Genomic DNA, 23,856 nt, shown 5'->3' on the forward strand with positions numbered 1-23,856 from the left:
CAGCACACTAAACTTTGTCCAATAAAATGTTTAAATTACCCATAATTTAGAAAATAGCGTCAGGGATTTTCTATTTACACTCAATCCTAACTCTTAATGTTAATTTCTACGGAGCTTAACATTACCACGCGAAAAGAATTTTCAGAGTTAGACCCAAGGTTTCGCAACCAAGGGTGTGCACCTTTTTCACAACAAAATTTTACAGCAATAGATTAGCAAAGGCACATCTCTCAGTGTAAAGTTTAGTTAACCATTTTGTATAGGTTTCAAAAAACGTTATTTCAAAATCATGCGCCAGCACGCTCACATTTCATTGAAAGTTTGTTATTTAAGAATTTTCCCTTCTATATACTAAGAATCTTCATCAAACATTGACAACGAGCATTCCAAGACTCGAACCTGCAATGTTTTGCTTCGAATGGAAACGCGTTATCCATTACGCCACATGCCCGTATTTGTTACAACAAAAAAAATTATCCAAACATTGTATTTATAGGATTATTTCTTTTATGATGTCTAAAAGATCTGTAAAAATAAACACCGAGCTTGCCAGGACTCTAACCTGCAATCTTCTGCTCCGTAGGCAGAAGCGTTATCCTATTCGCCACAAACCCGCTGGAGGCAGAACATAATACTATGCAAACAGTGTAATATATGTAACGGTTTTACCATGATTTATAAGATAATTAAAATAAAATACTTAGACTTAGTTGTTCTTAATCAAACTTCAGAAGTTCAACATTCCATAATTGCTTGATAATTCAAAAGTGTTCCGAACCTTAACTTCGCAGTAGTTTCTGAGTTATTCGATGGAGTGGAACACCAAAAATCCCATGCTTTTTCAATGGGACGCTAAGCCTAAAATCTGTGAATTATTTCTTTAACATTACGGGAGGGTGTGGGTTCTTATCTAGTAGGGCCTACCGGCCCTCTAGAATTGTAAAATATCCCATATATATTTTTCAACGCTGTTAACAAAGACCTCATACTCTGAATAAACCATTAAAACTAATTGTTTCTATGAGAAGGGAAGTAAATTTATAGTAGCCTATCATCTCTCTTCTTTGTTATTGGATAGATACCAAATTGCGTAGGCCTATATGTAAAAATAAAAAAGAGTAATCAACGGTAGGACGTTTCTAAGAAATTAATTGAAACTATAAACGAAGTTACAATCCATTAGACGAAACCAAACACACCATGCATACTTTCCACATATTGATTAAAATTACAAAGAATTTTGAATGTAAGCTTATAGTTTAATCGATGAAGTTTGCCATTATATTAAGCCATGTAACTTAAAACGAATCTTTCATAGAAAGGATGCAAAAATTATGAAAAGAAACAATAGGCTCTCATCCCGGTTAAAAGGAAGAGCTATGTTCTCCGTCGTTCGATATCACAACCCTGCCTATTTCCAAATGAAACTAATCGGCAACGGTAGAGGCGTTCGTCTTCCCTTGTAGGCGAGAAACTCTTGTCAAGAATCGAAAAGGATATCTATCCAATTCCAGACTTTTTTCCCCTCAATTTTTCCCAAGCTTTCCCAAGAAAATCTATCCCCACCCTATAGCTTCTAAAAAGGCCTTGTTAAAATCGACCCCTTTTTTCAGCATCCTTTGGGGTCTGTGTCCGACGAAAATTTCAATGTCTTTAAAACCCCCCCCCCCCTATGAGAGCAACTATTAAAATTTAATGAAATTTACCTTTGAGTGTGACATTCATTTCATCGCTGTGAAATATTAAACTTTACAATTTCAAAAATAAAAATTAATTTTAATTAATTTTGTATAATTTTCGTGGCTCACTCTCGACGATGGGCCAAATGCGACGAACTTCTATTGAACAATTGCCCATAGATGTTTCACAAACTAACCCCCCAAAAAAACCCCACACTTTTTCACTATAAGACAAAGAATAAGTCATTCAAAGGTACCATACTATATTTATTAATCATATTCATAAATTATCCAAACATTTGCACATATATTTTATATTAAGGTTAAACAGTATAAAGTAACTTGAAAGACAATGAAATCACGATCTCATGTTATGCAATTTACGCGCCAATCTCATAATATTCCGTGAATCATGATCAGGACTCGAAATGGGCGATGCCACGCTACTTAAATCCGATGAAGATCCAGCGGCTATTGAACTTGATAAACGCGCGCGAAATACGTCGATCATGTAATTGTGCTCGCTTCGTTTCAAGCCCTAAAAGTTCACGTCATGTTTTATAGGGGGTTGAAGCCAGAACCTCTTTGAACATTGTCACGACTTATAAAGGTTATAGGTTCAAGTAAGGACTTACCTTCATTTCCAAGACCTTTTGAAATTCGTTAAAGTCGGATACTGGTAAAAGTTTGAGGTAGTTGTCCACGAAATCAACAGGAGAGTCATGTGGTGCCATGACAACCTAAATTACCGCATGCATGGAAGCATAGCTAATATATTTTAGTATGTTACGTTTGAAAATGGTTCAAGTACTCAACCTTTAAGATCATTTCAGCTTTGGTCATTCCTTTGACCACGATTTTAGTATAGCTATTAGATTAAAGTGCACAACGACTTCTAATAAAGTATGATACTTAAGTATATATTGTCTTATACCTGGCTGGAGCTTTCCTGACAGCTTGAGATCCAATAAGTGGCATCTCTAGAAGAACTGTCTTCAACATATGAGTGTCCAGTAATAACTTAAAATATTTAACTAAGGTTCAAGTCCTTGCTTACGACATTTTTAATTTAAACCCTCTTACTTGTTCAGCCCCAACCGGACTTATAGGCTTACAACGGAATAAGTATGTAATGAACTTTGGAATGAACGAACTGAAAAATTCGTTCAAGTTCAAGACCCTGTCACATGACACGAAAATACATTTTTAATTCACTTACTTCGCAAACCTAACGCAAAATTGCGTAAAATATTTCCTAGAGGAATCTAAGTTATCCCTTAATAATGGAACGGTCTGTCTGAGATTTGCCGTGATGAGAGTCACATACGGACTCTGGTCACCTACAGTCTCAACACCAGACCATTGTATCTGATATAAAAAGTGTTAAAAGTAATTGCAATTATAAGAATCAATAAATTTAATTACTTACTTTAACCATGGCTGATAGGGAAGGCGTACATGCTGCTTCTAAGTCTTGAACAAGTACTTGAATGCAAGTACCAATGACGCTAAACGAAGTGTAGAATCATTGCCCTTACTGAAGAATTAAGGGTCAAAGGTTGTACTTACTTATTGAATATCTCAGTCTCTGATTTAAGGTCAATCTGATCAACTAGACTTTGATCAACCTTTTCTTTCAATTTGCCTTCTAATTGTTGCGTGGTTTCGGCGCAACATTCGGCCGTAATCAATATACTACAAACTCGGCACAATTCCGCCGGTGTAAGTCTAACAATCTCGCCTTCCTTCAATAAACTCTGAATATTTTGGAAAATGACAGCGGTAGACGCTGCCGACAATGGCGTGGAGTTTGGACCACTTTTGGGTAAGTGGTTCTGTAGGATACGAACAGCGTATTCTCTTAGATACTTTCGGAATGTACCAGCCAAGGCTACCATCGGTTGACCGATGCTAAGTTGCGTGCATTGCACTAAACACTTCTTGTAAAACATAAAGAGATCGCCACACGATGGTAATACCGATGCACCTTCTTCGGATCGAGGAAGACCCGTTTTTTGCATATCACCAACTAGTTTGTCCATCAACTGAGCTAAATTTCTTTAAGAACAGTTCATTAAGTAGTTATATTTGCACGAAGAGGACATTTAGAGCTTACTTGTCTTGGGAATCAATATAAATATTTAAATGAGGTTCAAAACATCGCGATATAATTCCTTGGAATGGATTTAGTTTGGCTTTAGATAACGATACCTACAAGTTAACAATGATAATTTATAAGTACTAATTAATTTCTAATTACGGCAATAATATACTTACATTGAGATTGGCGTCTGCAGTGTCTAAATTAGCGTCAGTAGACGATTTGGACTCGTCTAAACCCATGTCCTCCGCGAATGGATTATTCGATTCACCTTCCTGTTCGAAAGGATTGGTTGTTTCTCCACCTGACGCCTAAAAAACTTTGGTAAGCATTTAACATAAACATTTGCGTAATGTTTTAACATGCCCTAAATAGAGGTTTCATCGTTATGTCCAGAGTAATTCCCGTGAAACGTTTATTCAACAGTGATTCGAAACTGGAAGTTCTTTGAATTGCAAATAGCAATAATCTAACATCCATTTCTTGAGCTCTGTTCTCCATTACTTTACTTAGAGATTGCCTTTAGGGTATAAAGCAATATTGCAATCTTCGCGATTCTTTAAGTGGCCGATCGTTTTATACCTAGTAATATCGCAAAATGCCACGGCAATTCTTTCACTAACTTCCCAATCTGCTGGAAAAATGCGCCCAAATTTTTCCTCAAATTCAATCAAGTGTTTTTTGAGCCAAGAGTATCGTTTATCGATTTTGTCCAACCAAGCTATCTAAAATTTCGAAGAGAACCTAAAATTTCTAATCGGACCTTCTGTGACCTTTAATGTATTCTAGTAGTTTAATTACATCTTGATTTTCTTGAAACAAGTGTGTATATTCGGCAAGTTGAATATTAACAAACCACTTGAGCAAATCGCGTCTAAAACGTTATAATGTGGACGCGTAAGCTATAAGCTTGCATTGTTGCACTTTCTTCACAACGGGTTCATGACTTACTTGACTTTGGGGTCCAATACTGAAACAACTAAACAAGCCTCTGCTATTTGTTGATTTGGAGTAAAATGCTTCGAAGGAAGATTTAAATATGATTAATTTAAATATTAGGGTATGATTAAATAGGCCTATTACTTTTGCATTTGGTCCTGCAAAAGCGTTATGAATTTCGGCAGTTATTTGCTCCGCAAGCTCATTTCGTATGGCGTAGACTCTTAAAGGTAAGTTAGAGATATTGCGTTATTTTAGGATACACGGACTAGCGAATTACGTTAAGTACTTGTCCGCAAGTTGCCTAATTTGTGGAATGGACATGTATTTTTGGAAATGGTCTAAGACATTCATAACTCCTTGTAGTAGATTGGCAACTTCGCCATATTGTTTCTTTTTCGACAATGTTCTAATTTAATAATACAGTTTTAGGTTGAAGCTCCATTAAGTTAATAGGACATGTTTTCTTAACTGCAAATTGACAACTCCTTCAGATAAAATCAAAAGATGGTTAAGAGTTGTAATTGATGCGGTCAAATTTCTTTTAGCATGATCTAATTGTTTAATATCTCTGGTGATTTCTTTCACCTACGAAAACACGCCGATATATTTCACAAGTATCAACGGACCTCATGAAAATGCTTTAATTATACCATCTGTTCGGATTTTTCAGCCTTTTCCTTAATATCTTTAATTTGCGTAAACAATTGCAAAATTGATTTTTCAGCTTCTTCTAGAGCTTGTCTACCATCGTGACCCGCTGTCGTTTGACCTCTAACCACAGTACGTATCTCATCATCTAATTGTCTACGGATATTAATTATTTAACAGGTGTATTCAATAAAATGTTTTCTGGGAATAGGAAATTTTCAGGAAGGGTTAACGTGAAACTTTATTTCGATGACCTTCAACGGTTGCTTCAAGGGCATGATGACACCTAGCTTTTAAACCGCTAGCCCTTTAGCAACGATTTAGAGAACGGCTTATGATTATTTGGTTTGGTTGTAACAAAAATTGTGTATATCGATGTATATATTTAGCGAATGTAACATTTAATATATAATATAGTGGAACATAATACGACTAGTATTTGAGTGGCTTGGAAAGCAATAAGTATACAAGTGTGGAAAAAGTTAAAAAAATTGTAGAAAAACTGCGTAATAAGTCATATTTTATGTTAGAATAAGATTTATGAAGTATTTATCAATAATTAAACACTGTTAATTATTTTAAAACAGTTTTAATCGAAATTGATTATATTTTATACCATTCGCGCCTTATAATTTATAAAACGCACCCGTAGATATAAGCAAAAAATAAACATTGTATGCCTACATCTATTTACGATATCTATGATACAAGGAAATTATTTTATAGAAGCAGACGAAACTGGAGGTATAATCGCAAAATACCCACCGTAAAATTTTACGTTACAAAGCATAAAAATTGATTCCACTTACCTTATTTTCAACAACATTCTGCCCATTACTTCGTCAATATTTGATAGAGATTGTTCAGTTGGGAATAATGTATTAATATAATCAACTGGATTGAAATCAGGCTTATCAAGAGGGTCTTTACTCGGCAACACCTAGAATTATAGCCAAGGCTTACTTAAAATATAGCGATAAAACGACATCCAAGGCGTTCAATAACTATATAGCTATACAAAATAATATTGTTATACTAAACCTGATCGATTGCATTTTGAACTTCAGGAGGAAAAGACTTCAAAAAGACATTAATTTGCTCATCTTCGAACAGATCTTCGTCGGCGTCTCCGACCACCACCGCCATTTTATCTCGCAAAAATTTCCTTGGTATAGAATCGAGATTTCCCGGTTTCACGTATATTTCCTGTAACGATCATAGATGCATTTAATATAGATACATTTAATATCAAAAACGTCAAATAAAATCACGTTTGGACAATTACGACATTTTCCATCCATCCGACCTCAAAAAGGTTAATGTTCTTGTACCGGACGAGGAGACCAAATTGGAACATATAAACGTGGATGATTATTCGATAATGTTATCTCGTAACAAGCACTAAACCCAATGTTTGTTTACGTGTTATCAGCTCAAAGAAAGCGTCTTCATTTTTGGTTCAAACTCCAAAGGGGGTCTAAGGTTACGATGCTTGGTACCATTTAGAAAATGGAGAATTTCCTATAATGGCTTACTCAGGTAGTTAAGAACTAATTACGAATAAGTATGAACATCATTAAATACACTTGGCTAAAAAAATAGGGAACAAACGAAGTAGAGGGCAAAGATATTCACGTCAAATTCAACTTCATGGAAGGATATTAACTAATCTAAGTGTCATTGGGAAAGAGGTAACCGATTATGGATACTATAGTAGATGGACTGCTTCTTCGTCTCCAAATGACGTCATGGCACGTTATACTTGGCCGGTATAATATTAGACAAACATGTTTATAGGGTGGTTTTCCCGCTGTAGGAATCCATAAACTCCGGTATCACTTTTTGAAAGTCGAGAATAGTGTTTTGAGCTGTTTAGAAGACATTATTAAATTATAATTAACTAAATTATTAATTATATTAGAAAATAGAAACAATAAAATTGAGACGCACGCTCCCGCCATATTTTGAAGTGTGCTTAGCTTTGGTTTCGACACTAAGCAGCGCCATCTGGCGGTCCATGTTTGGAATCAATAAGGCTATCCAATCTGGGTTATTTTGGCGTTTGCTGTCGGAACTTGCTGCTGGGTGCGATCTTAACTGGTAAATATTTTGATTTTATTTATATTTAAATGGTTAATTTAGATTAAATACCAAAGTTTTATTGCAACCGATAGGAAATTAACCGTTGAAAGTGAAAAATTTATGGTTAACGGTGCAAAAATAGGGATTTTTTATTGTGACTAAGCCTTGGCAAATCCTTCGTCTTGAGGGGCGTTGTTCAGTTCCGGTTTGATGCCGCCATATAGGAACTAGGGCGTCATTTTCAGTGCAAGGCTAAAGAGATCTTTGCTGGTAAATATTTCGATTATATTTATATTTTAAGGGTTAATTTAGATTAAATACCGAAGTTTTATTGCAACCAAATGGAATTTTGCATTGCAAGTGGGAAATTTATGGTTGACTGTGCAGAAATAGCTTTGTTTTTGAAGAGAACTTGAGCGTTAGTTGATTTTATATATTGATTACCAAAGTAATGCACTTGTTTGCCTAAGTTAATGGCTGTATGTTGCCTTTAACCGAAGCAAGTACAAAGCTTTTAACGGCAGGTGTGTAGTTATTAACACCGAAAGCCAAAATGAGGTTTTTAAGTGTTCGTGTTGCTAGTTCTCTGAAATGTTTTCAATTAACAAGTTTATTGCTGTTCATATGGGTATACGGACTAAATACCCCCAAGACAAAAGACCCCCGGTCATAATCCCCCCATTTTTAAAAACGTACAAAATCCCCCCTCTCTCAAGACAAAATCCCCCGGTCATTTTCCCCCCATCCAAGTTAAGAGTACAAACCCCCCCACTATCAAGACAAAATCCCCCTACGCTCTAGACAAAATTCCCTGGTCATAATCCCCGGTTAGGTTAGGTTAGGTTGGGTTGGGTTGGGTTGGATTCGGTTCGGTTTGTAATATTTTGGAAATATTGTAACAATGGTACGCCTTTTCCAAAATATTATTTTTTACATTTATTTTCTTCCGAAGAGCACAGTTTGGGGGGAATTTGTCCCGGGGCTGGGGGGAATTTGTCTTCGGCATCCATTCGGGGGGAAATTGTCCGGGGGATTTTGTCTCCTACCTGAGGGGATTATGTCCTTTTCTTCTCAAATGGGGGGATTATGTCCAGGGGGGATTATGTCCTACATTCGTAAATATGGGTGTCAAGCCCGTTTGTTTTCACCGCAACTGCGCTATTTGCAGGGCTCATACTCAGTCACTTCATTCCAATTCGGTTATCGGCCAGCTTGATGACGGTTTAAAAGCAAGAAGAGTTTAACTCAATTTTTATAAACAATCGAATACAAATGAATGATTACTTTGCATTCTGAGCTGTGCTCCAAAATTATTTAATTCAATTTCGCCCTAGACCTTTTATGTGGTGACCTTTCCTTTGACTGGAAGTATCTAAGGCCATAGATTGGTCTTGATTACGACACAGACCTTTAAAATATCTTTAATTATAGGAAATAATTATGAAAATCGGTCATCTTTGTAAACATTTTATTGGACCAGGCCCTTTTCAATAGCTTAATTTGGTCCCATCTAGCCACTTTTTGCTTACAATTTTTATATTAATTAGTCACATATTCAACTAAAATTGAGCGTATGAATGAGTATGACCCCTGTATAAGTTTGGGGATTTGTGGTTTAGATTACATTGGAATCTTTCAAATGGTTAATTTTTAGCAGGTCTTATGGAATTTTAGCTTTTGTGGTAAAATCATAAATGGCACAATGTTCATGATCAACATTAATGCGATACTTAATCTAAATATTTGAAATTAATCTTATTAAATGGAATCTTCTTAGTTAAACTTTCTATTTAATTGTACCATGAATTTATTCCTGGTTTTACTGTTCAATCTTTTTAGTTGGTTTAAAAGTAACTCAAAGTGATTATTCATGCCATTAATTGTTAAATATTTCAAGATTGACCCTAAATCTAGTTATGATGAATGATTTATTTGAAAGTAAAATGAATGTTATTCTAAATACTTGTGCCATTTAAGGTGATGATAATTTTAAATTGCATTTGATTGATTGAATTTTAATTTATTTTCCAAAGGAGCAATTTATGTTGGATTCTAGAATCAATAGCTATTACTTGACAAAATAGCACCCAATATTAATCAGATCAATGAACCCAGTACAATTCTACTCTTAATTCAGGTCTACACTTTGATTTTATCCGTTGAAACTGAATCTCACTAGGAAAACAATTTAGACGGCGTGTAAAGGTATCTAGTGCGGAGAAATAATAGTTCTAGCAGTATTAGGACAATGACCCAGTACAATAATTCAGGTCTACACTTTGCTTTTATCCGTTGAAAGGGAATCTCATTAGCAAAAATATTTAGACAGCCAGGGCCGGATTAAGCAATTTTCCACCCGCTAAGGGGAATAGTTCAACTCAATGCGCCCCCAACAAGTCTTGTGGGGCACTGGCCCCCTTTAATTCGGCTCTGTAGACAGCGTGTGCAATATTTTAGTCCCTTAGTGCGTAGCAATAAGTAAATCTTATTATTATAAATATATTACCCCTATGTAATTATTAGGGTACTTGGTATAATTTGTTATTCTATTTAAGGGAAGCGCTAGTGTCCTGTTCTTTTTAGGGATTTTTCTTTTCGCCAGGACATAAATAAAATACTTGATTATGGAATAGGTGAACACTGGCTCTAGCCCTCCCTTTTAAGAATAATGAACGTAATCAGGATTTTAAGGATGAGATTCCCTTTGCGGTATCAAGGCATCTAGTTTATGGTTTTAATTATAAATATTTTTAGGGGAAAAGCGTTTGGCAACTCTTTGAGGGAATTTTGTAGGATCTAAATAAATTTCTGATTTATGTTTAAGGTAGAAGGTTGCTTATACGCTTTGTCCTTTAAAAGTAAACACGATTTAGAGCGGGTTTAAGGCAAGGCTTAGCTTTTTATGGTATTATTTTACTTTCCCATACTAAGGTATTCAGTTTAATGTTACGAGTGTGCCATTTTATGTCAAGTAATAGTTATTGGTTTTACTCCTGAACATTTTGCGTTACGTCAAGAGAAAATACTGAGTGGATTTTCGCATTAAGGTAATTAATTTGAAGTTATGCATGTGCCTTTTTCCAAGTAATAATTTGAATTTTTCTTGTGCAGGAACATTCTCTCGAGTGGAGGACATCTAACATAGAGTGGAGGACATCTAACATCGAGTGGAGGACTTCTAACATCGAGTGGAGGACTTCTAACATCGAGTGGAGGACTTCTAACATCGAGTGGAGGACTTCTAACATCGAGTGGAGGACTTCTAACATCGAGTGGAGGACTTCTAACATCGAGTGGAGGACTTCTATCATCGAGTGGAGGACTTCTATCATCGAGTGGAGGACTTCTATCATCGAGTGGAGGACTTCTATCATCGAGTGGAGGACTTCTATCATCGAGTGGAGGACTTCTATCATCGAGTGGACTTTCATTGGAAATCCCATGCTAAGGACGAAGTTTCCTGGTTTTGGGGGCTCCACAGCGGGCCTTAGTTTAAATTTAATGATTCCCGAGTTGAACAGGGGCTTGTTAAATTTAAATTGGGCTCGCAAGGCTCACTTTGGGGGTGGTAGCTTAAGTTTAAATTTAAAGTTTCGTTACTATGGAAGGTACAAAAACATAAGAAAAACACTTAGGGTAGTTTTTTTGACCTTTTTTATGCTTAGGGTAGTTTTTTTGACCTTTTTTATGCTTATTTTTTGTTTTTTTAAAAAAAATTTGTTTTTTTTTATAAATTTTACCTTTTTTTTATATAAAATTTTTTTTTTATAATGGGTTTGCCTTTTTTATTTAGTAAAAAGCTTAAAAAGGGGCCTAAAAATATCCCCCTAAGTCCAGAGGCAAAAAAATCGAAACCAAGTCTAGTATATTAAAAATTCAAGAAAAGAAAGAACGAGGTTTAAGGCAAAATTTATTCAATAAAAAACCAAAGGGTTTACAAAAATTTCGAACAATAAAAATATTAAAGAGGTTGTTAAGTTAAAGTTTGAACGCGAAAAAAAATAATAAGTAGTTACATATAAAATTTCCACGAAAAAAATTAAGTTAAGTGGTTACATGAAAAATTTTCAAGTAAAAAAGATGTATTTTGTGTCTTCTAGCTTCGATGATTTCCTCCATATCTTTAAGTCAGCGCTGAGAGAAAGAGCAAGTCCAGAAGACATCATGTAAATTGAATCCGAGGAAGCGTGTCATCAGGAATGATACATAGCAAGTCCAGAACAGCTTCGTCTTGCGTCAATCGGAGCAAAGGATGTCATCTGGAAGGATACGTCTCGGAATGACCAGCGACAGAAAAATCCAAGAATATCTGCAGCATCTATAAATGAAAACATATTAATAACACATATTAAACTATTGCCTACTAACAAACTAACCTCGTAGATTTAAATAATTTAAGAAAAAACGTGTCCTTAATTAAAAAACCGGCTACCAAATTTATAAACCGAGACGAACTACTTGCCACCCTAAATCAAAGGAAGACTTGACTACCATGATTTCCACCCCGAATTAAATAAATACTCTCGTTAGCTAATTATTTCCCAAAATTCTAGAGAAAATAGTTTTAAGAAAATCGACCCTTTGTTTAAAATTAAATTATGTAATAATGAAAATAATTGAAAACATTCCCTAAACTAATTTTAGAAAATCTGCCATTTATTTAAAACTTCCCACAGGGAGAACCCAAAAAACTTGAGTTGAAATTGGACAAGGCTGAACTTAGGCTTAGGGCAAACGTCCACGTGTCTTAAAATTATGTGTGCGGGACTTGATTTTCGAAAATCTGTCGCTTTATCTCTAAATTAATTAATAATAGCCCATAAACTACCTTTAGGAAAACCTTCCATTTATTTATTTTTAAACTATTCCCACAGACAGTATTCCGTAAAATAACTAGAGTTTAAATGGGACAAGGCTTAATTAGGCTTAGGTCAACCGTCCTCGTGTTCGGCGGGACTTCATTTCCGAAAATCTGTCTCTAAATTTATTAATGATAGCCCTTAAACTAATTTTAGTTAAACCCGCTATTTATCTATTTTAAAACTATTCCCACAGATAGACCCCGTAAATAACTAGAGTTTAAATGTGACAAGGCTTAATTAGGCTTAGGGTAACGGTCCTCGTGTTCGGCGGGACTTGATTTCCGAAAATCTGTCGCGATCTCTCTAAATTAATAACGTACCCCGTTTAATATCTTTAAATAATAGCACCTAAACCATTTATTAAGGGATTCTCTCTTGTCCAAGATCTCGTTGTAAAATTTTATTTTTGGTACTTGATTTTTAATAAATAAATAAAATTCACTAACATTTAACACTACAGAATTAATTTAAATACTTGAAATAAAATAAAGAATTTAAGGGGAGCTAGATGAGTTTGGATTATTGTAAAGGTTAGGCTTACGGACTGTTAAAGCACCACGAGGAGATCAAGCAATGGCTGCCAAGTAAGTTGAAGAGCGTCGAATTCAGCTTGCGTCCTCGGCAAAAACGATCAACGAAATGGCGGATCTATCATGAATCGACCTCAAAAGCCGGCATCACGATCAGCTGAGCTGGAAAAGTTTTTCCAAGCGACCTCCACGACGGCTTCCAAGCCAAGAATGAGCCGTCTGACCTCGACAGCTTCCAAGCAACGAATGAGCCGTCTGACCTTTGCCTGCAACCAAATACATTTCTAACGTCGGGGGGCGCTAAAAGCTCCTATGCGTGGACTCGGGCGCGCCATATCCCAGGCGCGAAACCCAAATAGCTGAACACTGCTAGGCCTAAATGAATGAACGCTAGGCCTAAATGAATGAACGCTAGACCTAAATGAATGAACGCTAGGCCTAACTGAATGGACAATCATTACCTAATACCATTAACATCTATCGTGACGTCACAAGTCAATTACCTCGGTAACGTCATAGGTCACGTGATCTGACGTCATAGTCACGTGATCTGACGTCATAGTCACGTGATCTGACGTCATAGTCACGTGATCTGACGTCATAGTCACGTGATCTGCCATCGTAGTCACGTGATCTGACGTCATAGTCACGTGATCTGCCATCGCAGGCACGTGATTTGACGTCATAGTCACGTGATCTGCCATCGTAGTCACGTGACTATGACGTCATAGTCACGTGATCTACCATCGTAGTCACGTGATCTGACGTCATAGTCACGTGATCTGCCATCGTAGTCACGTGATATGACGTCAGTCACGTGATCTGCCATCGTAGCCACGTGATCTGACGTCATAGTCACGTGATCTGCCATCGTAGTCACGTGATCTGACGTCATAGTCACGTGATCTGACGTCATAAATTATTCATTTTAACTCTGATACTGTAATAAAATTTACATTGGATAGTAATTTATTCTGTTGTTTATTAAGAGTGTGTCATGTCCATATATTCGACTCTCATATCTATTATGTTGGGAAAGCACTTTAATCATACTCTAATTCAGAGGATATGAATTAAGTTTCTATGCCTCAGCCATTAACTTTAATTAGTAAGCTTACAGGTAAAAATAATTATCAATATTAATGCAATATTTTTTTTCGAAATATATTCCATTTGATACATTCGGATTTATTAAAAATTAATAATCAATATACTTTTCAAAAATTATAACGTTGGTTAAAGTCATTTATTCTGTTTATTATTATATCAAGAAAGCACTTTAACAAAGTGGATCTTATACTTTAACTAGTTGCAAAGGCACCCGGTGTTTCGTGTCGGTGTTTGCTCTCCTGCTCAATCAAACATCAGATGGGCATGGCACCGTGGGGTGAATTCTATAACCCACAAACCTGGTCTTGACGTGGGACAAAATAGTTGGAAAAGAGTTAAGGGCTAATATAGAGCAATGAATATGGAACCATTTATTGCGTATGTGATTCGGTTTAGAAACATTTTTCCAAATGTCCTGATGTTGGGAAGAATCGTGTAACAATGACCCCGCTTTGTGGTACACTTTTCTCGAAAAAAAAAAAGGTTATATACTTGTGCTTATATTCAGAGGGTACCAATCAAGTTTCTATAACATAGCCATAGCCATAACTATAATTAGTAAGCTTATAAATAGAAATGATTTTATCAAATAATATTTTATAAATATTAATGCAAGTTTTTATTTTGAAATACATTCCATTGATACATTAGATTTTATTAAACAGATTAATAATGAAAATAATAAAAATATTTTTATAAACGCGTAACTTCTGAGTGTTGAATCCAGGTACTGAAAATAATAAGAAAATTTCTATTATTAACACTTATTCGGCTTAGAATTTCCACTGGTTTTCCACGCTAATATCCTACTGAGCATTACGATTGAAAACGAGGTTGTTAGGATGGAAAACCAGGGTATTTGGTGGCAAAACGTAGCATTATGCTTTTGCGTCCAGATCGGAAGTGCGTAAAGCCACCGAGGCCAGAATGCACGAGTGTTTAGCCCCTCGGTGACACTATAAAATACTTCAATCTCACTATTAAATTATACATTGTCGAGGGGTCCGACATTTACACGAAATCCCGTACGCTTCTCGCGAAATCTTTGAAGGAATCAATAAATTACGAAATCAAAGAGGAAATTCCGAAATCTTTGGCGAAATCGAGAAATCAACGAATAACTCGCAAAATATTTGCGAAATCACGAAATTCCGTACGCTTTTTTTGGGAATGTCGGACCACTCGTATATTGTACTTGGTAGGCTTCAAAAAAATAAACATTTATAGCTTAGCGGCAAGAAATTAAGTAACGCCGAAATTTCCAGGAACGTTTGAAACAAAACCGAACATCTGCAATTATAATAAATAAATGAATTAGTTCTTCCATGATATAACTAACCGGAAATATTCAATTAATTTGCTTGAATCGGAAAATTTATTCACAAGTATCAACGGACCTCATGAAAATGCTTTAATTATACTATCTGTTCGGATTTTTCAGCCTTTTCTTTAATATTTTTAATTTGAGTGAACAATTGCAAAATAAATTTTTCAGCTTCTTCTAGAGCTTGTCTACCATCGTGACCCGCTGTTGTTTGACCTCTAACCACAGTACGTATCTCATCATCTAATTGTCTACGGATATTAATTATTTAACAGGTGTATTCAATAAAAGGTTGTTCGCAATGTGAAATTTTCAGAAAGGGTTAACATGATCTTTATTTTGATGACCTTCAACGGTTGCTTCAACACCTAGCTTTTAAACCGCTAGCCCTTTTGCAACAATTTATTGAACAGCTAATGATATTTTGGTTTGGTTGTAACAAAAATTGTGTCTATCGATATACATGTATATATGTATACTAGGCTGTAACATTTCATATATAATATAGTGTAACATAATACGACAAGTATTTGAGTGGCTTGGAAAGCAACAAGTATACAAGCGTGGAAAAGTAAAAACCTTTGTAGGAAAACTGAGTAATAAGTAAAATTTTATGTTATGGTGAGTTCTTGGAGTTCAACTGTAATTTAAAGGCCGAGTTCCAGCGAAAAGGATTCTCGACTAGGAGGGTCGAGGTGTGCAAAAAAAAAAGTTTATATTTAAAGCTGGGATTTAATCGAAATTTTTAATAATTGATCTTTATTGTGCAGTGAATGATGTTCATTTTGCGGATGTAGCAGTAAAAGCCCGATTAGAAAAAATAAAAAACACTTTTCTTTCATCGTCTGCAAAATTACGAATAATCACCCGAATGAAACGGAAGAATGGGCGAGCCCTCGGGGCGTTAATAATAAGGTAGGTGCTAATTGGTGCGAACTTAAGTAAGAAAGTGGAAAGAGAGTAATTTTGGATGTGCCGTACAATGCGATAATAAAGAAGTTTACATTCAAGCTACTAAGGGTTTGGAGGTAAATGTGCAAGAAGTAACGAGGTATCAGATCTTTTTTTTTTCAAGAGATGCGGCGTAAAATGGAAGTATTACAATATGAAGTCTATGTTTTGATCGAAAGTGGCTATATTTTATACCATTCGCGCCTTTTAAAACGCACCCGTAGATATAAGCAAAGAAATATATATATTATATATATATATATTATATGCCTATATATGTTCACGATATCTATGCAACAAGGAAATATTTTTATAGAAGCAGACGAAACTGGAGGTAAAAATCGCAAAATATCCGGTGTTAAATCTTACGTTCGTTCGAAATTCGTCTTCAACAGAGTTTAAAAATTTAACTTCACTTACCTTATTTTCAACAACATTCTGCCCATTACTTCGTCAATATTTAATAGAGATTGTTCAGTTGGGAATAACGTATTAATATAATCATAGCCCACTTGATCACGCACGCTGGCTGCACGCGCTTTAGAAGCCCGTCCAAACGATTTTTTTTACATGTTAACTCGCGAATACGGCGCGTCACATAGGTTCGGTCTAAACTTTCAAACCCGTCTGGTTTTAACATGGGCGTCTATGGGAGGGGACCAGTTTTTTCAACGTTTTTGACAATATTAGTGCATCTACTGGTTCAAATCTCTTGAATTTTTAATGAGACGTCTATTGAAAGGTTTGATATTATCCTGTAAAATTTAAAGTCTTCAGCTATAATAGTTTTTTTTATAAAAAATAAAAACCATCACATAGTAGAGAATTTTGCCCCTTCAATTTCTCTACTATGTGATGATTTTTATTTTTTATAAAAAAAACTATTATAGCTGAAGACTTTAAATTTTACAGGATAATATCAAACCTTTCAATAGAAGTCTCATTAAAAATTCAAGAGATTTGAACCAGTAGATGCACTAATATTGTCAAAAACGTTGAAAAAACTGGTCCCCTCCCATAGAGGCCCATGTTAAAACCAGACGGGTTTGAATTTTAGACCGAACCTATGTTATTCTCATTTTTAGGGTCGATTGAGCGGGCTTCTATAGCGCGTGCAACTTGCGTGATCAAGTGGGCTATGATATAATCAACTGGATTGAAATCAGGCTTATCAAGAAGAGGGTCTTTGCTCAGCAACACCTAGAAATATAGCCAAGGCTTAGTAAAAATATAGCGTTGAAACGACACCCAAGGAGGCCAATATTTCCTGCAACGATCATAGATACATTAAATATATGTATTCTTTTATAATATCTATGTTCGCAATTGCATTTTTTTTGGGGGGTTAACTCGAGGGTTATCTATAGTTTTCTTTAATTGATAATATGATTAATTACTTAATAATATAAAAACACGTCATTTGTTTGAGAAATTACAGAGAAAATATAAAATCTAATGTTCATAATAAAAAAAACATTTTGTAATGTGGCTGGTTGGTTGGTTGTTTTGAATTCTAATTGAAAACCGGATTAAACCAGACACTGCTTAAACGAATAAGACCTTACAAGCATAACTTTATGACGTAATAATTGACATTTTGAATATTAAACGACGGAGATACGAGATAGGGTGTTGTTAATAAGGTTATTTACCACTTTTTCTTAGAAGCAAAACAGAATTATTTAGGGACTGTGACACGTTTTCAAATGGGGCCCGGTGTGGTCCTATAATATAGTAGAATTCACCCTTAGAACCTATACTTTTTTGCACATTTGAATGGAGTTTTATTTCATCTAAGTCCGGATTCTAGAAAAGATCTCGACTTTTTTATTTTTTTCATTCTTTAGAAACTAGAAGAGCTAGCTATCAAATCAAAACTCTTGAAAACCACTTGATACATCCTTTTGAAAAAGAACCCAATTGAAAGATAGGCATATATAATAAAGCTTTTCATCTACATTTATGGGGCTTATTGGGGATATACATGAAAAACATTCTTAATGCGTATGGTTTACTTAGAGCTGGGGGTTCCCTAAAATCTCTGACTGTATAAATCGTAGAGAAGAAAAAAAAAGCATATATTTATTTCGGGGGTGACAGACAGTTTCTGCTTAATAGCAAGAAGAATTTCTTCTCGGCGAGTAATTCGATCTTCTCTCTCTCTCTCTTTCTTGAGCTCAAGACCGCGGACTCCGACTCTCCAAACGTCTTTAAAAGTGGGGGAAGACCATATACCACCACAAAAATATCTTGCAGCAGAATAAGGGGGAGAGAAACATACTATGGTCGAAAGTGAAAAAAGAGGAAAAAGTTTATGCCTTCCATCCAGAATTCTACCAGATTTATTTCAACAATCGCGAACGAAAGGTCAGTGGGTAAATAACATCTCTTTTAAAAGAAATATACAGACAGACGCGCGTTGTATTCGAGTTGTTACGGTCAAAAACAAAAAGTTGTCTGGGGAAATAAATTTTCAATTCAATTGGCAGTCATGATTTTTCAATTTGTATAAAATTATATTCGTAAAGAGAAAAGCTATAAATGTCAGAGTCAACGTTCTTTTAACAACTCTCATTTCTCATTTTCGAGAAAAAAATGCATGCATAATTTTCAACGACACTTATAAAAAGCTGTCAAAATTTGGAATTGCATTAAATATATATATATATATGCCTGGCGCCTGACTCGTTTATAAAGTTTGCTCGACGCAACCAACTACTTCTTACGACATGAAGAATTTGGCCAGAGAATTCTTCGATACGTTTAGTTGACTGAAGACCCTGCTATAGTTGACTATATAAAAAAGCTTAGTTCCTAAAAATACCGTCTTTTAAAACAATTATTCGTAATGTGGTTCGCGATCGGTGTAATTGTTGTGGTTTGCATTAACGCCAGTTTCGCTTCGCAAAATGGTGTGGAAAGGAAAGGGTGAGTATATTTAACTTATATCATGTTGTATGTCCAGTAAATTCATTAGTTATTGCTTTTATATATGTATATAACTTTATATATGTTTATAACTTATGGTATAACTAAGACAATGCAATATTTGAAAATATCAAAATTTCTATTGAAAAACTGGTTTAGTGGCGTCTAAAATTGCAATAAAAAATTGCATATTCTTTAACTATTAACACGATTTCTTTCACCTGCCGTCTTAATATATGGTAATATAAAACGAAATTACAGGGTAACAGTTTCCAATCTTATATATTCAAGAGGTTAAATAACTAACTCATAACCGTTTTTCAAGTAATTAAATTCAATCTTCAAAAATTAAATAATAAAAATTTCCCTTAACAAAATTTTATTCTTGAAAAATTTATTTTGATCTATTTCTGTCTGTTTATTAACACCTGGTTATTATTATGTTTATTTTTAATCATTTCGATCTGTGAAATTTAATATATCAAGTTCGAAAGAGGTAGTAGACACAGCCAGCTTTCGTGATTCTCAAAAAGTTACAATGTAGACACATTATAAACTAATTCGAAAACATCAGATTATAAAGACTACACCGTAATTATGCACTGAGGCTGAATTGCGTACCCCCCCCCCCAACCCACACTGGAACCACCACCAGAAACAACCAACTTCTATTATTTAAATTGCACTAAACAAGAAACTTCAATTAGTACGCTCTAATTTAGAGTCCTTTTGATTATCTAGTTCCTCATTAAAAAAAGAAAAATTAAAAAACCAAGGAAGTTTCAACCCTTTTTAGAGAAGCCCAGCCTTTGAAAGAACAGTTAGTAAAATCATTTTAAATTACATTTTGCGTCTCGAAATTACAGAAGTACTTATTTTTACTAAATATTCATTTGTCGAGGAATTCTAGTCGCACACTGAGTTCTGACGTCATTCTAACATTTTTTCTACGTCCCCATACGCGAATTTATCAAAAGATAAAAGAAAGGGTCCTTGTTCATTTTTAGGAACTTATGCGCTTATCTGGTCTCCAAGACCGTATCCTGCAAACAAGTCAACGGAACCGAGACATACATAAGTCGGAGTCCTCGACCGAGATGTTATTCAAGGGGTTGTTTAAATAACCCAGCCAATATACGGTATCAGTTTTATTGATTTAGAAAGTCATTTGTTAATTCTACTAACAGAAAAGACAGTAGAATCATAAGTTTATAAGATATGTTCCATAAGTATGACACTACCTATACTTCGTAATGCTAGAGACTTACAGCTCGAGCTAGTTCGAGTATGACGGAGAATTAACTAGTCCATCTTCCTATTTAGTCTGTACTAAGCTTTTGACAGCGCCTCACCAATCGTCGCTTTGCGAGAATCTATGACCTACGTCACTTCATGACCAGCACCAGTTTGTAACCAATGACAAACTTATGGAACATATCTCATGAACTTATGGAAGAATTTAGGCTTCATATTCTGTTTAGTGATTTACTTAGAATTATAAATATTAAAACGCAATCATTTAGATCATAATGAGATTCAAATAATTTGAGAAAATTAACTACTTCCTGTTTTTTAACTCTTTACTCTCATGGCCAATGTAGACAGTATTCCACGTGTTTAGTTCGAAAGATATCGGTCTAAATGTCCTTAATATTCATCGTGATATCTGACTAGATATGATAATTCTAAATAATTGTACGCTAACCTTGGATAATCCTAGCATTTTACGATAACCCAATACTTATCTGGTTTAAATTAAAATATACAAATTGCTTATAAGTACGTTTTAATTAAGTTCAAAACTGATAATTGAAAATTAATTCGCGCAGGATTCTTCGTCGACCTCGATATGTAACGGCTTTTAAGAATATCGACGAAAAAATATGGAAATGTTGCCCTGGTTATTATGGAAGCAACTGCGATAATGGTAACTTTATATTTTGATGTATATATAAAGCTATGTAAATCGATTGATATTGGTAATCGACAAGTGTCAAAAATGACAACTAGACAAGGACGTCTCGATGTCGAATTCAGGACAGAAAAAAAATTACTTACGAATGTTTTTCTTTCTTTCTTTCTTCAATATAAACAAGAGTGTTTCAACTGTACCACAGTCAGGATTCTGGAAAATCGATTAAGGAAAATTGAGTCACAAGTAGGTGAGAATTTGGTTTATGAAACATTTTTTTATGCCAAGGCCTGACGGAGTTAATATTTTACTACGAACAGATTTACAACCCATCAACCGCGCGTAATGGAGTTTTAAACGACCGTTCTTCAGGATTTTCCGATGCTACAACCGATAATTTCGGGTATAATGCCGATACTCCAGCTCCAAGGACGGTTGATTCTTCTCAGGACAGAGATTGTACTTGTCCCGCCGGGCCTCAGGGTCCACCAGGATTACCAGGGACACCTGGTACTCCGGGTTTCGACGGGATGAAAGGCGAAAGAGGACCACCGGGGCTACCGGGACTGCCTGGTTTAATGGGACCACCTGGGACAATAGGAGACTTTGATCCACTGTATGACGGACCACCAGGTCCTCCTGGTTACCCACATTTTGAAACCGCGGGAATTGGGGATAAAAATGGTCTAAAGGGCCTTCCCGGATTATCTGGGTTGCCTGGACCACCAGGGGTCAAGGGTGAACCAGGGCAGCGTGGACTTAACGGCAGAGATGGTAGTTGGCGATATTATAAATCTAAAGAACTTTTACTCACCCTAGCCACGTTTTCAGGAAATCCCGGACCACAAGGATTAGACGGTCTCGTGGGTCCTCCTGGTCCAAAGGGTGATCAAGGTGAACCTGGGCCTCCAGGAGTTCCGGGTGAAACCGGACTTCCCGGATTACCTGGTCTTCCCGGTAAACCTGGATTACCAGGACTGAATTTTGGAGATTTAACTAAAGAAGATGGTAGGTTTTTTGTAATAAATATCCTCAATTCTTATAAACAATAAAAACTATTTCCAATAAATTTAGACCCGTACTCGAAACAAGACTCAACAATTCCAGAACCAATGTTAGATGTAAGTAATATTTAGATACTTGAACTTCATTTATTTCAAGTCTAAAAGGCCTCGATTCTTAGGTTATTAAAAAACTGCAAGATAACTATGATGCTTTAGAAGAAAGAGTTCAGATCTTAGAGGACATGCTTAGAATATCATCAGGCAAGTAACATTTAATTTCCTTAAGTACTAAGCGGGTCGATAACCATTTACACAACAGACACAACGTACACCGAGGACAGCGATGACATTGTCCCAATGGACGAACTCCACTTCAACCACCACCCTTTGGCAACCGACGAATCACACTTGTACCGTCGACCTGTGGCCATATCAGGTAGCGAGGCACCCCTCAACCGTCGACCCGTGTCATCATCAACGAGCGAGTTACCCTTGAACCGTCGCCCAGTGTCATCGTCACCAAGCGACTTACCCCTCAACCGTCGAACCGTGTCATCGCCAGCTAGCGAGCTACCCTTGAGTCGTCGACCAGTGACAACCGATGAACTACACTTGAACCGCCGACCTGTTTCACTCTACCCTGACAACAATGATGACACTATACACGTTGAACCATTTAGCAGCCAAATCATGCCGGGAAGTCCCGAAGCTCCACACGTACACTCTATGGAAACGGACATGACTAAGTTAATCGGTAGGCAACCGACGGGTCCAAGACCAAGAGGAAGTCACGTAAGTTCCTCTGGTTTTAATAAACCAACGCGCTACGACAAAGGTACAGTTGGACACGGGACAGAGTCTACGTTCCGTAATCGTTTACCGGGGGGTCCAGTTTTGACAAATAAAGGAGCACATTTTTAAGCCAAATTTAGACACTTTTAGAAACATGTCATAAACTAATACTTCTTAGGGACTACATAAAGAAAGAATCGCAGTTGCGTTTAAATAAATTCATGTACAAATACAAGCCTTATTAAATATTTTTCCGAGTGTCGGTTTTTTGGTAACTGCCATATTTGTAAATCACAAAAACCGAACTCTCAAAACGTAATAAAATTAGTTTTTAAATATATTCGTTTCGTGTTTTTCTAAGTCTTAACGCATCATAAATTAAAATAAATATTATCCCCACTTGTTTAAAAATTGAAGATTCACTTCTTAGAAAAGCTAACATCTGAATTTCAAGTCGCGTTCGCATTGTCTTTCTTGAAAAATTAACAACCAGAAACTTATCAACTTTATAAATACTTGAATTGCGTAGTGACAACGAGTCATTTCTTATATATATATTCAAACTCCGTTACATTGGCTTCGAGACAAAAATCCTACGTAAGTGAAATTTAATTATTCATATACGGGACAATAGCCCTACCTATTTAGAAATTAATGTTTGTATCTCATTAGCATAATATTCCCTATGAGAGTACCTCTATTATTAAACAACCCGCCTACCACGTGCTCGAAAAGAGAAAATGAAAAACATATTTCTTAATACAAAAAGTAATTTGTCAAAAGTCATAAGAATATAAAAACAAATGCAGATTATATTTGATAAATTCGATACAAGTTAACAGATAACTGATTACGCGGATATTCCAGATATTGAACTAACGTCAAACGAGTATCATATAACGGATTAAATTTCTTGTTACATAAATTATGCCTGCAGACATATAATTAAAGTACATGGTATGCCAGTAAAAACAATTTTAAAGTATAGATA

At 35.6% G+C, this 23,856-nt stretch overlaps 2 protein-coding genes and 2 long non-coding RNA genes across 5 annotated transcripts; 2 read left to right on the forward strand and 2 right to left on the reverse strand.

Annotated features, from left to right (window-relative positions):
- Positions 1-1,925: 1,925 nt before the first annotated feature.
- On the reverse strand, positions 1,926-6,786 carry Vps53 (vacuolar protein sorting 53). Its single transcript, XM_089847591.1, has 21 exons — positions 6,656-6,786; positions 6,412-6,576; positions 6,180-6,310; positions 5,373-5,526; positions 5,192-5,307; positions 5,009-5,128; positions 4,864-4,942; positions 4,732-4,799; positions 4,582-4,654; positions 4,363-4,505; positions 4,147-4,300; positions 3,957-4,091; positions 3,796-3,890; positions 3,249-3,737; positions 3,109-3,187; positions 2,899-3,047; positions 2,763-2,832; positions 2,614-2,699; positions 2,496-2,547; positions 2,315-2,419; positions 1,926-2,217 (listed from the first exon to the last, which is right to left on the reverse strand). Exons 1-21 carry the CDS (start codon positions 6,725-6,727, stop codon positions 2,038-2,040), a joined length of 2,715 nt encoding a protein of 904 aa, XP_089703717.1. The 5' UTR covers positions 6,728-6,786; the 3' UTR covers positions 1,926-2,037.
- On the forward strand, positions 6,771-12,821 carry LOC149650897 (uncharacterized). Of its 2 annotated transcripts, XR_016370997.1 has the most exons (6): positions 6,771-6,909; positions 6,973-7,202; positions 7,292-7,470; positions 7,545-7,722; positions 9,486-10,499; positions 10,564-12,821. It is a non-coding gene; the product is annotated as an uncharacterized LOC149650897 (long non-coding RNA). The 2 variants fall into 2 exon arrangements; XR_016370996.1 differs by having other exon boundaries at positions 6,973-7,470.
- Positions 11,346-13,318, reverse strand: LOC149650898 (uncharacterized). The gene is made up of 2 exons (XR_016370995.1): positions 12,856-13,318; positions 11,346-11,770 (listed from the first exon to the last, which is right to left on the reverse strand). It is a non-coding gene; the product is annotated as an uncharacterized LOC149650898 (long non-coding RNA).
- A 4,933-nt stretch (positions 13,319-18,251) lies between these two features.
- On the forward strand, positions 18,252-23,205 carry LOC149650899 (uncharacterized). Its single transcript, XM_089847593.1, has 9 exons — positions 18,252-19,157; positions 20,165-20,296; positions 20,987-21,084; positions 21,254-21,315; positions 21,390-21,843; positions 21,901-22,077; positions 22,144-22,190; positions 22,253-22,334; positions 22,393-23,205. Exons 1-9 carry the CDS (start codon positions 19,078-19,080, stop codon positions 22,992-22,994), a joined length of 1,734 nt encoding a protein of 577 aa, XP_089703719.1. The 5' UTR covers positions 18,252-19,077; the 3' UTR covers positions 22,995-23,205.
- Positions 23,206-23,856: the final 651 nt, after the last annotated feature.

Source organism: Phalangium opilio, unplaced genomic scaffold (assembly GCF_054372755.1).
Source record: "Phalangium opilio isolate 3A_F unplaced genomic scaffold, DU_Popi_V2 ptg000082l_1, whole genome shotgun sequence".
Lineage (NCBI taxonomy): Eukaryota > Metazoa > Arthropoda > Arachnida > Opiliones > Phalangiidae > Phalangium > Phalangium opilio.

Coding starts and splice junctions, on each gene's coding strand:
- Vps53 (XM_089847591.1), bottom strand. CDS start 6,727: ATGTTCCAATTTGGTCTCCTCGTCCGGTACAAGAACATTAACCTTTTT. Junction 4,092..4,146: donor CGATGAAACCTCTATTTAGG/GCATGTTAAAAC, acceptor AAAGTTTTTTAG/GCGTCAGGTGGAGAAACAAC. Junction 3,188..3,248: donor GAGACTGAGATATTCAATAA/GTAAGTACAACC, acceptor CACTTCGTTTAG/CGTCATTGGTACTTGCATTC.
- LOC149650899 (XM_089847593.1), top strand. CDS start 19,078: ATGTGGTTCGCGATCGGTGTAATTGTTGTGGTTTGCATTAACGCCAGT. Junction 21,316..21,389: donor TAAGGAAAATTGAGTCACAA/GTAGGTGAGAAT, acceptor TACTACGAACAG/ATTTACAACCCATCAACCGC. Junction 21,844..21,900: donor TGGACTTAACGGCAGAGATG/GTAGTTGGCGAT, acceptor CCACGTTTTCAG/GAAATCCCGGACCACAAGGA.